This window comes from Bos mutus, chromosome 20, assembly GCF_027580195.1.
Source record: "Bos mutus isolate GX-2022 chromosome 20, NWIPB_WYAK_1.1, whole genome shotgun sequence".
In the NCBI taxonomy this organism is placed as follows: Eukaryota; Metazoa; Chordata; class Mammalia; order Artiodactyla; family Bovidae; genus Bos; species Bos mutus.
The window spans coordinates 13,280,580-13,296,603 of NC_091636.1; the positions used below are offsets into that span (position 1 = coordinate 13,280,580).

General features: G+C 37.1%; 1 protein-coding gene across 2 annotated transcripts in view; it reads right to left on the bottom strand.

The window, feature by feature from the left end:
- The window catches only part of ARL15 (ARF like GTPase 15), a 470,465-nt gene that overhangs the window by 276,629 nt on the left and 177,812 nt on the right, over positions 1-16,024 (bottom strand). For both annotated transcript variants that reach the window (XM_005887367.2, XM_070357488.1), the window contains exon 3: positions 6,709-6,768. In XM_005887367.2, coding sequence (XP_005887429.1) covers positions 6,709-6,768 — 60 coding nt within the window. The remainder of the gene's footprint in view (positions 1-6,708; positions 6,769-16,024) is intronic.

The window sequence follows — 16,024 nt, forward strand, 5'->3', positions numbered from 1 at the left end:
AATATTACATATCACACTGGATCCACAACTATAAAAAGAGAATTAGTGGCAATACCACTGTCTATTCTTAAAGCATCTCTCTTAAGGCGCTTTAGGCAACTGAACTTTACTTTTCCAGCCCAATCCCTTGGGAAATAAATAGTGATGATTTATTAAAACTTACATCTTACAGATAAGAAAGACCAACAAAAAGAAGTTGAAATGCAGAAGGGGACAGAGTGTCTTGAGGCTACACTCTACTTGTTGAATCACACTTCTTCCTTATACAAAAGATACAGAACATGCACATTGACTCATATGGAGCTGACTGTCACTTACTTCACAGCACAGTGCTAAGGGACTCTGTGGACCTGGCCATATTTGGGCCCCCACTCTGAGCAGCCATGTTCCTTTGCCAGGGTCATGGTTTCCTGCCTTTTCTCCCATGAAACCTATTTTTGAAGATGTCTAAAACAGTTTTTGAATGGCAAGTTGTTTCCTCCTATACCAGCAAAAATCTAGGCAATTCCAATCATCCTTTACAACAATGTGGCCATAATAACCTCTTCAAGTTAGTCTGCCTATAATCAGTCTTTTTAAAAAATATACAACCGATTTATTGGTTTATATTGCCTCGATTCCTCCTGTCTTTATAGAATAGCATGACCCTCAGAGCCAGGGGGTACATTAAATTTATACTTATTGAGTTGCATTATTTTTTAGTAGGAAGGAGGCAGTAATGGCCATATAGAGGGAATAATCATAATATACAAAGAACAGTGAGAACGCATCAGATAAAATTAAAGAGTGATTACTCCCTCCAAAGTAAGTTTTAGTAAAAGATTCTGAAGGAAGACAGCTTTATTTTGGTGAAAGACATCGAACGGCCTGGGTACAAAAAGCAGAGATTATAAGAAGCAGGCAGTAGTGCCCCCTGGGTTGCCTGTTAAGAAGTCTGCCTTGTACAGTTTCTGGAGAACTTTAGAAATGCAAATAACCTGGACAGATTAACAGCACCCCAAGATAACTAGCAGGATACAAAGAAACAGCACCTTTCACTATGAGGAGGCGTATTCCTTCAGGCAAACAAAGAAACAGGACAGAGTCAACATCTGTTTCATATAACAGCTTGGCTGCTGAAAGAAGCAAACTTTAAAAAATGGCTTAGCTGACAACCCTCAAAAACCATTCAGTCACTATTGCACGGGCTGAAGTAAATGGGTAGATAAACACAACTTGCACTTTCCATACTACCCTCACCGCCTTCCTCTAAAGAAAAGAAAATGCAGACAAAAGCCTCATATCTTCCCTTTTGATTGGCAACTAACAGCAATGAATCCTGAAGTGTGAAAGATAGCCAACTGATTTTTAGCTTTGCCCTGCCTTCCTCAAAGTCAACTGGGAAGATAAGACAGCCAAAGAGTATATTGGGTGGGGACCGTGGCCAAGATAGGGGGATGGGGAAACAATTCAGACATAACTCATTAGAATATTAAAGGGAAGAAAACAAGTCATTCGGCAAAACCAACCATTTTTTGGTTGGTTCCAGAATTCAGTTCAAGAAAGAAAAAGCAATATTATGATGTCTGGAACCTTATCAATAAGTGGTAACAAACCAAATGTGTTAAGAGATGAAATTTTCCTCTCTGGATTCTATCAATTTGTGAACAAAATTTCAGAATCAAGAGAAAGCCATCTAAGAAGGTATAAAAAACTATTCATAGATTTAAGAACTGGACATTTCTAAGATGAAAAATTATCAGTGCTGTGATGTCACTGCAGTGACCACTGCGTCCAACTCAGTTAAACGCCAGATGCTTTGCTTACCTTAGTAATGTGGTTACAATAGATAAGTCAAACAGAATGAAATCAACTGAGAGGCACTAAGACAGACAAGAGATTTTTCTGGTGGAATCTGAAAACAGAAAAAAAGGTGATTAGGTGGAAAAGGACAAAAACATTTACTACCAACACACGTGCAGTGGCAAAAAATATGCTGGGCAGATAACCAAGAGCCCAATGAGGTCCCTTTCAGTGACTTTCAGGCAGAACACCATGCAGGAAAAGATCACTTTGTCGATGCGGGAGAGAGAGATGACCACAAAGGAAAAAGCAATCATATGTGATTTGTTTTATATTCAGAGAACTTGGGATGAAAAAGGCATTATTTAAAGGTGCTTTTGTGGGGTGTGAGGGAGTGAGGGTATAACTATAATAACAGTAAATCTTTCAGAAATGTTAGGGCCAGACAGTCTCTAAGTACTCAACCTACATTAACTAATTTGGTCCTCACAAGGATTACATGATATAGGGACTATTAGTACTACAATTTACAGATAAGGAAACAAAGATACAGGAAAGCAGACTTATCTGGAACCATAGAGAATGGCTGAGCTTAGAAACAAGTCACCAGGAGGAAGGAAAATCCTTCAAAAGATTAATCTTTCTGTCTATCCAGGATCCTGCTTGGTGTCTTACACAACACCCAGAAAAATAAAAATAATAGAGCAAGACAAGCAGAGTAATTAATTAAAACTAAAGGAGAAAGGATTTAGATTAGTTTAAAAAAGACTTTCCAAATTAAAAAATATGCAGGAAAAAAAAGTTCACTGAGAGATACTACAGAATGACCTCCATAGGGATCAGACCTGGATAATGTTAAAAAAACGAATCCCTTCAAGTATGGAAGGGATTAACCCAGAACTTTGTTTTAGGCCTATCAGAAATATTTGACTGTAATTCAAGAAGAGAAGTTTAGTTCATGTTAAGAGTCTCCCCTTGTGTTGATTAGCCAATCTATGCAGGGACTATGCTTGTGTTGACACTATCAGTTCAGTTCAATTCAGTCGCTCAGTCGAGTCCGACTCTTTGCGACCCCATGAACCGCAGCACGCCAGGCCTCCCTGTCCATCACCAACTCCCGGAGTCCACCCAAACCCATGTCCATTGAGTCGGTGATGCCATCCAACCATCTCATCCTCTGTCGTCCCCTTCTCCTCCTGCCCTCAATCTTTCCCAGCATCAGGGTCTTTTCCAATGAGTCAGCTCTTCACATGAGGTGGCAAAAGTATTGGAGTTTCTGCTTCAACATCAGTCCCTCTGATGAACACCCAGGACTAATCTCCTTTAGGAGTCCTGACTGCTTCAGAAGGGAGTCTTGAAGAAACCAGAAGAGGAAAGCATGACTACAGCACTAGAGTCACAATTAAAATGGAGGAAGAGTTGACTTAACCTCTAAATAAAGAGAGTAAGACAGAAAATGAATACTAAAAGCAGCTGCAATGATTAGGGATAACATCCTACAGTTTTGAGCAGAGTGTTCATGTGTAATCAATACAGTGTTAATGAAAATAATACCAACATGTGAAAGCTTTAAATTGTTCATATAATAGTGGTAAGAACAGCAGCAGACAATACCTGGGAGCACTTCTCTTGTGCCACGCACTGGGTAAAATGCTTCATGTACAGGGTACCGTGGTTAAGCACAAGGGCTCAGATCGACTCCCAGAAATCCTTCTCCAAATAACTTTGAGCAAACCACTTGCCCTGTGTCTCACTATCTGTCAGATAATAACAGCATCTACTCTCTAGGCATGAAGTTGCAAAGATTAAGTGAGAACGTGTGTGGAGAGAAAATAGAAGAAATTGTAGAGTTCTAGAGTAATCAGTACAGCCTGATGAGTGGGACAGGTAAGATGAGGAGAACAGGTCATTCTCAACATAGTGTAAACAGGACTCACCCATCATACCACCAGGCTGGATCGTCTCTTTGTGTCATCCTTTATATTTACTTCCCTCTTAATTTCATTACTTTCCAAATTAATTTCAAATATTGGTTTTCACAAATGTCTCTATCACTGAACCACAGGTCTCTTTAAATATCATTTATCCCCAGTCCCTAGAATCATGCTTGACACACAAATAACTGTGCTAGAACGACTGCATGAACAGCAGGAAAAGATCACTTGAGAAAATTGCTATGAATGAAATTTATAGGAATTTTTAGGTGCGAGATATAAGAAATATCCTCATAAAAGAGAAAATTGATAACAGCATAGAATTCTCTCTGATATAAATTAGGTAGTACACACACACACACCAGTGTGTTTGTGAACATAAGGTTTGCTATTTATAGTAAGATCTACCAAAAGTGACTTTCATTTAACTCCATTAGTCATTGTTATTTTATTCTAAACCATTTCTTACTAGATAAGGAACACAAGCTCACACTTCTTCCTATTTTGAAGAAGTAAAAAAAGTAAGAGAGGTTAGGAGCAAGTGATTGAAAACCTTGGAACCATGCGAAAAGGGTAGAAGAGGGAATTAGAAGGGAGAAACGGGCTGGGCCAATCTCCTGAATTAACCCTAGGAGAAGCAGCAGAGCATTCCAAACTTCAGCACAGTGCGGGCTTTTAGTATCTGCCTACCTTTACACCTAGCTTCTTGAATTTCTTCCTTGATTTCAGAATCTTCGCCTGGATTGACAACCTGGTTGAATTCTGATTAACCTGTCTTCTGAGTAAACTCTCTACTGGTAAATAACATTGATTTTAAAATTCTCAACTCTTTCCTCTTGAACTTAGAAATTCTTGGGTCAAGCAACTTCCTCTCAAACAATTTAATTTTAGGAGGTCATAACTTTCCCTAAAGGCCTCGTATCTTATATTGGGATGAGCCTCTTGGGGTGTAAGATTTACTTAAATTCTATGAAAACTATACTCTCTATGTATGTTAGTCTGCTTTTCATGCATTCTTGGCTGATCTAGGGCCCAGTCCTACCCCAGGTAGAGGAGGTGCTCAAAAAAAAATTTGTTGAGTAAAGGAATTAGTGAGTGAAAAGTCAAGCCCTGAACTTCCTCCACTGCTTGCTTCTGAGCACACAACAGAGGATACACAAATAGATTCTATGCAGAAAATCGCCTCCTTGAGAGCCTCTCACCTGAAAACAGCTATTAAATTTTCAGGGATAGAAGAATCTGTGCTTGAGTAATCTGCTCTTCAACACCACCTGCCAAGCACCACACATCACTAGCCTGAAACTGATGTATGGATCCCAACCCTGAAGCTCTGTCGTGTACCTACATCTCTCCATTTCATCATGCAAGAGGCACAGCTAGAGTATTTCCACCAAACTCTATAGTATCCTCTCCATTGTAATTTCCATTTCAGTAATTTCCAGGGCATACACAGTTCAAATGGCAACCCACTCCAGTATTCTTGCTTGGAGAATCCCAGAGACGGGGGAGCCTGGTGGGCTGCCGTCTATGGGGTCGCACACGACTGACGCAACTTAGCAGCAGCAGCAGCACACCGTTCTTCCAACAAAATTAAACTCTGCTTGGGAACAGATGGATTCCCACCTTATACACCCCTTTCCTCTAACTTGATCTTTTGAGTTGTACTGAGTTTCAATGGCACAGTTAAGATTATAATAAATTCTGCACTTTTAAAAAATTGTTAAGATGCATTTTTATATCATCAAAGTAAACATCAATAATAAACATCTTAATTAATCAATAGTTTCTTACATCTGGAGGGTATTTAATAAAAATTTTGCATCTAGCCTAGTAATAATAATATTATTAAGTATCAGTAATATTTAAAAATAATAGAATTCTCAAACCATTCAATTTGATTCCATGGATGTTTATACTATAATATTAAAATATTTAATAAAGTCTTAAAATTTTTGCACAGAAAATTTTTCTATTATAAAACATTCATGTTTATCATTTTTTCAGTCAAAATGACAAAACCAATGCCAAAGAAAAACCAGAATTTATCAACCATAGTTTAAATATTAATACTATAAAAGTCAAAGTGGCTATAAAACAGACTGACAGAAGTAAACCTGAAAAGATCAGCCAATACATCATTATATAAAAATAAGAAGGCATAAAAATACTATTAGGATGGCATAGGTCTGGGTTTTAATTTCATCAATCTAATAAAAGGTCACAGAATGAGCATTAAAAAAAAACCCAAAAACAGAATAAGGTCAATATCACAAACTGGTTAAAGAGATGGAAGAGAACTCTCTTCTAAGTCATTAAACTCACCCATACCATACTGAACTCCAGAGGACTTATCATGTTCCTATGCCATTAGAGAACGTAGCAGGTTCACTGAATTGACTGATTTCTTTGTTAACCTACTTACATGGGTTAAGACCCTGACCGACACAAAATACAATCAAAAAAATCCCAGACAGAGAGTGCAATGAAAGACTGAGTGATGTATAGTTTGGGGTAAAGCCTATCCAATAAATGTGCTTGACCAACAAAGAACCTATTGGCAAAGATTTATTATCAGAACAAACACATTCTAAAAAGATCTAATACAATAAAACCTGCAATATGAATACAAACTACTCTAAAATACAGTTCTTTGCCTAATGTATAGCTTTTTTCCATGATTATACTAAAACTCTCATTTTTTCACTTCAAGAATAAATTTAATCAGAGAAGCAAAACCAATGAGTATAGAGTATAAAATGGCACTGGTAGCGTAGCGCTACATAAACAAACATACATTTATGTCAATTAGAACTCTTCAACCACCTTTAATATATATAAAGAAAAAATATTTCTAGGAAACGTATTACCAAGAAAAAGGGTAAAAATAAGTCACCTTCTAGAATAAAACATCAACATGTTTTAATTATATGCAATGCATTAATATGAACTTAGTAGAAGTTAGAGTCAGACATAGAAAAAATATATGATATACCTCCAAGTTCTTTTACATTCAAGATGGCATTCTGGAATGGCACTGCTTTTATACTAAAACCTACAATTAGAAAACAATAAACAAAGAATTAGCAACTTAACTTTTAAAAATGTATAGGATTCTCAAATTCTCTTTTTGGCAGATGAAGAACTATTTTTCATAGCTCATATTTACACCAGAAACACATAATTTTCAAGATAAATTATAATCTAGTATTATCTTCTATCATTTTGCAAAATATAGTTGTATGCTACAGCAAAATATAACTCTTTTCTTCCAAATCCTGCCTCATTCCTTCATACATAATGGGTCTTTGTAAATTTTACCAGTTGTGAGAAAGACACTTGAAAGTATAGAGAAACTCCAAAGAAGATATTCAACCATAATCTTTACATCTAATTCCTAAGTTAATCTTCCCTCACATATAACTTAGCAACCCTAAAGTATCTAAATTATAACCATCTTATATTGGAATTACATAGTATTTAACCCACTCTAGTACTCTTGCCTGGAAAATCCCATGGACGGAGGAGCCTGGTAGGCTCCAGTCCATGGGGTCGCTAAGAGTTAGGCATGACTGAGCGACTTCACTTTCACTTTTCACTTTCATGCATTGGAGAAGGAAATGGCAACCCACTCCAGTGTTCTTGCCTGGAGAATCCCAGGGACGGGGGAGCCTGGTGGGCTGCTGTCTATGGGGTCGCACAGAGTCGGACACGACTGAAGCGACTTAGCAGCAGTAGCACTGTTAGTATTTTCTCTCGCGGACATGGTTAAACTCATACATAAATTTTTGTTAGATGTACAATCATAATTACCCATTTATGCATTTTATAATGCATTTAATAAATGACTTATTATCAAAGTATATTCTGCATATAGTGCTATGATTAATTCTGTATTTAGACTTAATTATCATAATCTAAGACAATCAATTCAGGTGTAAGGTGAATGTACATTTACCTATACACACACACACACAAATACATATACTGAATATTTCTGAAATGATCCATAAGAAACTGGAACATATAATGGGAAAGAACTAGGTATAAATCTTAAATAGGAGCGATTCTTCAGTTTCATTTAAATGTTTTGCACATACAGGTACTTCTTTTTCAATTAAAAGCTCTACTACTTTTTTTTTTTTTTTTTTTTAAATAATTTAAAAAATATTTTAAAAATATTTTTAATTGGAGGATAATTGATTTACAATGTTGTGTTGGTTTCTGCCATATATCAACATGAATCAGCACAAGTATACACATGTCCCCCCCAACTCTTGAACCTCCCTGCCACCTCCCACCCCACCCCACTACTCAAGGTTGTCACAGGGCACCAGGTTTGAGCTCCCTGCATCATACAGCAAATGCCCACTGGCTATCTATTTTACATATGGTAATGTATATGTTTCAATGCTACTCCTTCAATTCGTCTCACCTTCTCCTTTCCCGACCCTGTCCACCATTCTGTTTTTTATGTCTGCATCTCCATTACTGTCTTGCAAATAGGTTCATCAGTACCAGGTTTCTAGATTCCACATACATGCATTAATATATGATATTTGTCTTTCTTTTTCTGACTTCACTCTGTATACTAGGTTTTAGGTTCATTCACTCCATTAGAACTGACTTAAATGTACTCCTTTTCATGGCAGAGTAATATTCCATTACATATATGTACCACAGAAATAGCTTCCTTATCCATTCATCTGCCAATGGACATCCAGGCTACTTCCATGTCCTAGCTATTGTAAACAGTGCTGCAATGGACGTTGGGATACAAGTATCTTTTAAAATTATGGTTTCCTCAGGCTGTATGCCCATTAGTGGGACTGTTGGGTCTTAATAAAACTACTGTTGGTAGTTTTATTCTAGTTTTTTAAGGAACTTCCATACTGTTCTCCATAGAGGCTGTATCACTTTTCCATCAACAATGCAAGAAGATTCCCTTTTCTCCACACCCTCTTCAGCATTCATTGTTTGTACATTTTTTGCTGACTGGAGTGAGGTGATACCTCATTGTAATTTTGATTTGTATTTCTCTAATAACCAGTGATGTTGAGCATCTTTTCTTGTGTTTAATGGCCATCTGTATGTCTTCTTTGGAAAAAATGTCTGTTTAGGTCTTCTATTCGTTTTCTGATAGAGCTGTTTGTTTTTCAGGTATTGAGCTGTATGAACTGCTTATATATTCTGGAGATTAATCCTTTGTTGGTTGTTTCATTTGCAATTATTTTCTCCCATTCTGAGGGCTGGCTTTCAATCTTGTTTCCTTTGCAAAAGCTTTTCCTTACAAAAGCTTTTAAGTTTAATTAGGTCTCATTTGTTTATTTTTGTTTTTATTTCCAGTACTCTAGGAGGTGGGTGAAAGACGATCTTGCTGTGATACATGTCAAAGAGTGTACTGCCTGTTTTCACCTAAGAGTTTTATCGTTTCTGGCCTTTCATTTAAGTCTTTAATCCATTTTGAGTTTATTTTTGCATATGGTATTAGGAAGTGTTCTAGTTTCATTCTTTTACATGTAGCTGTCCAGTTTTCCCAGTAATGTTTATTGAAGAGGCTGTCTTTTCTCCACTGTATATTTTTGACTCCTTTGTCACAGATAAGCTGCACTTGGGTGAATTGGTTTATCTCTGGGTAAAAGCCCTACTAATTTCTAAAGCTTATTGAGTAATTCCTGAACACCCCATCGATTTAAGGCATTAAGCATTATTTAATATGTACAATTACAAGATAAATAAGACACAGTCATCCTTTCAAGAAACTATCAACAAGGTAGAAGGAAAAACATACAAATACTTTCATTGAAGCAAGTACTAGAAAAGTTAAAAAGTGCTGGGAAAGGTAAAAAGATGTAAATTACTACATGTGTAAAAACAATTCTTTTACATGGTTTTGTTTTACTTTATACATAAACAAGTTAATATGTGCCTTATTATATACTCTATTATTACCACTCCTCTGTTGTATATTGCCCTAGAGCTTTAAGATTCTATACATCACCTTCTACCAAGGAGTCAGAAGCTCTATGACTGTGGTCAACTTACTAGCCTTGGTTTTCATTGTTTGAAAACCAGGATGATAGTATCTACGTCACAAAGCTGTGATAATGTGTGTATTATCTTTATCATAGAGCTTGGTACAAATAAGCATACTACATAAAACTGCCAACTTTATATTTCAATTGACGCCATGTTGATGATTTTATCATTAGGTACACATATTTTTTGCCTACCTGAATATATTACAGACTCCTAAGACAGAAATTCTGGTGCTCATTTATTTATTAATCTAAGTACTTAGTTGGAGCCTTGAGTGTTATCACTGAACGAAAAGTACCTTTGTTGGAGTTTATGCTCAACTGGAGTGTAAACAGTTGAAATTTGTTGTGTTGTTATTGTTGTCCAATCACTAAGTCAAGTCTGACTCTTGGCAGTCCCATGAACTGCAGCGCGCCAGGCTTCCTGGTCCTTCACTATCTCCCAGAGTATGCTCAAACTCATGTCTGTTGAGTTGGTGATGTCATCCAACCATCTCATCCTCTGTTGCCCCCTTCTCCACTTGCCCTCAATCTCTCCCAGCATCAGGGTCTTTTCTAATGAGTTGGCGCTTCGCATCAGTGGCCAAAGTACTAGAGCTTCAGTATCAGTCCTTCCAGTGAATATTCAGTGTTCATTTCCTTTAAGATTGACTGGTTTGATCTCCGTGCAGGCCAAGAGACTCTCAAGAGTCTTCTCCAGCACCACAGTTCAAAAGCGTCAATTCTGTGGTGTTCAGCCTTCTTTATGGTCCAACTCTCACATCCGTACATGACTACTGGAAAAACCATAGCTTTACAGAACATAAACGTTTGTTGGGCTCCCTAAGAATCTTTCAAAACGTACTCTTTCAGAGTGGCTTTCATGCAGACAGACACTGTGGGCATAGCATTGTGGTTAATGGTAGATGCAGTCACTGAATCTTAGCAAAATAGCAGGAGGAGTAGGAGGCAGTGCCCTGTGGCTGACACACTGGCATGTATCTTGACCTGTAGGAAAGCCTCTCCAGGTGTCTGGCCTCTGGGAAGTTAAGGAAACTCAGTGCCAATCACAATACTCATGCTGCCACTGAAATCTGCCCACGGGAGACTTAGATGCTTGAATTTATCTGCCTACCTCACAGGGGTGTTAAATGGATTAAAAGGCAATGATTATGAAATCCTGAAAACAAAAACCCTATGTAAGTGCTAAACAGTCTATCAGTGGTTATGTTCAGGATAAACTCGAGTGTGAATTTTCCAGAGAAATGGGACAAACCCCAACTTTGAAAAGGAAATAGTTATGGAGCATACTAGCAAAGTTTAATCTGCTTTGATTCTTAAAAGCTGACAATATGCAGGCACCCAGAAGGAAGTAGTATTTTTTCGCAAACTGCCACACCCATACGCAAAATACAACTTTAGAAATTCACTGATCTAACAGGCAGATTATATGACGATTCCCATCTTGAATCCTTGCACAGACTACAAAAATGTCCTCTAGCATTCACTTTAAGCAAAGTAAACCAGCAATGTTATTTATAGGCATATAAATGTTCCTTCAGAATACTCATAAATGTTTTCTCTTCACATAGAACATGTGTGGCTAGATTTATACTGCAAAGGTATATGTAGTCTTCCACTTTGCTGTCTTCCTATTATTTTTACAATATAGCTGTGGTAATTAATGTTCAGAGGATAAAGCCTAGATAACTAGTCCAGAGAATGTACTATTCATAGAAGAGAAGCAGTATTTTTCTATGTTATTCCTCCTGTTTGCAAGGATTAAGAAGAATTAAAATGTAAGGACACATTTTTGGTTCACCAAAAGAGCAATCAAGAAGAACCATCAGATCAACTGTATTTTATTCCTTTACACTGAATTGGATGAGGTCAAGAAGGGAAATTAGTATTTAGTAGAGATACAAAGGTCAATTCATCAAAACACCTCTTTTGAAGGATCACTCTGAAGAATAAAAACCTGTGGATTGCATAGGCTCCACAGTAAGAATATCTGGGTTCGAATTCTGGGTCTACCATTACTAACTGTCTGAGCAAGTTATTAAATCCCTCTGTGCCTCAGATTCCTCATTTGTAGAGGAAAACAGTACTCAGTGCTATAAAGTGTTGTTGTTTGTTTTAAGAAGTAAAACCAAAAATTGCGATTACTAATGGTCATCAAATGACCACTGAAAGCTTTCTCCCAATCAAAATCATGTGTGGCCTCAAGCTCAGGTATATTATGAAAGCAGTGGTAAAAGTAAGAGTTACTGAAGACACAATCAAAAACAAACATTTATTGAGGACTTCCATAGACTAATATTTGTGGTCCTCCACATTTCTTTCCTTCTCAATCAACCAGTCACCAAAGCCTTTCAGTTTCTTCTGCCTAATAGTTCTCAAACTTGCCTACTTCTCTCCATCCTCACAGCACAACTCTGATCAAACCATCCAGTAAGCCTCCTAACGGAACTCTGTTATCAGCCTCCTCCATCATCCTCATACACCAGCAGAAGTGTTTTCCTGAAATGAACCTCTGTTCACACCATTCACCTAGTTAAAATGGTCTGATAGCTTCTCACTTCTCAGGAGATAGTTCAAAATATCTAACAAAGCTCTATCAGATCCGATTCTTCTTTCCTTCTCTAAGCTTATTTTGTACCATCTCCCCCTCATTTATATTTGGTTTCTAAAACAAGCTATACTCCCTCCACCTCAGGGCCTTTGCACCTACTGCTGCGTAAGTGTGTATTCTTTGCTCCTCTGGGAAACTAGTCACCCTTCAGGTGTTTGAACTTCACTTTGTCAGGCAAGCTTTCTCTTTGCGTTCCTAAAATAGGTTGATTTTTTTTGGATCCGTGTGCTTCTACATGACTTTCACATTCCTAATTACGTATCAGTTTATTTATTTATGTCTGTTCCCACGATAGACTGAAAGGATTCTTAACAGAGACACAATGTATGGTGTATCTTGTATGCCAGTGCTTGGTCATAATAGGATCTCAGTATTTGTTTAAAGATCTGTGTGAAGCGTTTATATTTGTCAGCCCTCCACTTCCAAGGGTTCTGCATCCACATATTCAACTAACTGCATATCAAAAATATTTGGGGAAAAAAAATTCCAGAAAATTCCAAGAAGCAAAACTTCAATTTGCTGCACACAGGCCACCATTTACATTGTATTAGGTATTATCAGTAATGTAGAGATAATTTGAAACATACAGGAAGATGTGTGTAGGTTACATACAAATACTGTATTTTTATATAAAGGATTTGAGCATATTCAAATTTTGGTATCCATTGTAGGGGAGGGTGGTCATGGAACCAGTCCCCCTCAGATACCAAGAGACAACTGTATATCCTAATTTAGCTGTTATGACAATCCCTAAGTTAATGAATAACTACTGTTGCAGGAAGAAAATGAAGCCTAGAAGGGTTATGGACCTAGACAAAAGGGCTAAGTGCTGCATTTAAAACCTGACAGGTCTCATCAGTTCACCAGAACTCCACCCTATAGCACTTCCTCCACATACCAACAAGCTGATGTATTTTATACTATTTTGTCCACAGTTTTGAACCTAAAGATTGGTGGAGCTGATTGGAAAAATACACATATACCTAATGAGCCCACTAATTTATTTTCCCTCTTGTTTTATAAATAATCCAACACAAGGAATCTCTTTTGATTCTTGTGTTCTCAGGTCTGTACTACATTGCCTTATTAATGGAATAAAAGTAATAGTATGAGTTTAGAGAGTAGTTTTTATTAGATATTATTAATTAAACCATGACCTTAGGAGGTGAGGGGGAATGTTCACCTGACTCGGTCAAGACAGGGTGCTTGCTCTGTTGCTTCTTCGAAATAACGAAAGCATTCCTCTGATGCACTTTTCTCAAGGAGGCAGTGAGTGGATGGGACAAGACAGGGTCCTAGAAGTCCTAGTTGACTGCTATTAGACTCACCAGCCACTTTTTCCCATTGATTCTGAATCCCCGCTCTAACATTTCGATTCCACTATTTGTATTAAACAAGGAGGAGGGAAAAACAGTAACAACTGAGTCAATCATCAATGGCCTCCAGTATTTGGCTGAAAGGCTCATGGGTAGGTCTCCTGACTCCATTCAAACAATTTGATGGCTGAAGCCTAAGTTACGTAGTCATTTTTTCCTGGCCTATTTAAGCTACATTAGTAAGACTGAAACCTCCCCTAAGATTTAACCCCACAAATTTTAATAAATATATGAGTTAGTAACTCTTTGGGGAAATAATTGTTTGCATAGACTCAGTTTTTGTCTTTGAGTCCTTAAATCCAAAAAAGCCTGTGATACAAGGGAGATGGATTTGAAAATTTTTATGCAGGGAAAGCATTACTGAAATCGTAACAAAATTAGGTTTGGGAAGGAGGTTAGTCTATTTTTATCCATTGTGTGGAACACATAAGTATTTTACTTGGACCTACAGCCCAACCTCCACCCTTCCCCCACCTCCCATAACACATATGCAAGTCTGCACATTTGTACACAGATACTGTGTGTGCTTCTCAGATCCCTGGATCACTAAAGAACTGCTCAAGGAAAGACATTCTACAGATCTGGTAGCCTTGACTTGAACCAAGGGACATGATTAATGGCCATGGTAGTTTTGTGGTGTTTGGACAATGGTCTAGCGAAATTTTAAATATGATTTCAACAACATAAAAGGAAATTTAATCTATCAGTACTTATAAAACACAATCCTTTAGCAGATACAAAATCTGACTTTCTAATTTATTTCCTAACACGTATGCACAAAATACTAAAGTTATTAAAATCTTCAAATTTTCATAAACTTTCTATATTTCTTTCAAATTATAATTATTTTGTATTTTAGCTGAATGACATAACACTTTACAAACTTTCAAGTGCAGCAATATACATCCCTAGAAGAGATTTTTCAACCTTTTTCAATTCCAAGTGTTCAATTTTCTCTAGATTATTCTCTGTGTTACAACAATATATTATCCTAAACCTATAGACTCCACTCCTCTGGTTTAAAAAAAAAAAAGTGAATACTGTGTAATCTACAGGTTAACAGCCCCTTTTATCAACAAATGCTTCGTGCTGTGATACAGTCTAGGAATCCACTCTGGACAAAGTTCACTTTTGTTTCTAGACCAATGTGCAAGCTACTCAATTTTTTCCCCTCTATCAGCAGGACCTGCTTTTTGCAGGATTTCTTGGTCCTTTGAGTTTTGACAATTTAAGTATCTTTTAAAAATTATGTCAAAGTAAAAGACTGCTGAAGTTAACAATCCAGCACAGTTTGGATTCCCTTGACTTATGAAGAAAAGGCAGGGATTCTTGCCTTGCTGAATTAAATAGACATATCCTTCTTGTGATGTGTTTTGATTTTAAGAAACTAATTCTCAATTTATCTTTTCAACTGTTCCAAACTCTCCCAACAAATATTTCATTTTTAATTGGCTTGATAGAATTGAAACACTATAAAATAGAGAAATAATTTAGTAGAATAAAATTTCACACATAATTCGACCATACCAACAAAGCCTATTGTTATTTTTTACATTTTTTTCCCATTTTCAATTTAAAAGCAGTTTTGCAAGGTTTAATTTTCAAAATGTAAATTTAATTTTCTTCTACAGAAGGCTGTATATGTTTCTCAATATATGATCATTTCAATCGATGTACCACAATTTAATTAACAGACTCCTTTGATACAGAACATTTAAATTACTTTAAAGTTTCAGTTATACAAAATGTTGCAATCATTTGTTCATATAGTTTCTCTGAAATTACATGCTTACCGTAAATTCTCAGTTGACACTATTACTAGGCCAAGGGATGTAAATATTTTGGTAACCTTTAATTTATATGAATAACTGCTTTCCAAAAAAAGAGGGGTAGGCAACACCAATCACAATGTCACCAGTAATTCATGCGCATACAAAGGTAACCACAATCTTCATAGCACTGGGACAAAATTTAATGAAAACTTTGGTAAATTTAGCTATAAATTAACATTTTAAAGGAGATCAGCCCTGGGAGTTCTTTGGAAGGAATGATGCTAAAGCTGAAACTCCAGTACTTTGGCCACATCATGCCAAGAGTTGACTCACTGGAAAAGACTCTGATGGTGGGAGGGATCGGGGGCAGGAGGAGAAGGGGACGACAGAGGATGAGATGGCTGGATGGCATCACTGACTCGATGGACGTGAGTCTCAGTGAACTCCGGGAGTTGGTGACAGACAGGGAGGCCTGGTGTGCTGCAATTCATGGGGTCGCAGAGTTGGACACGAC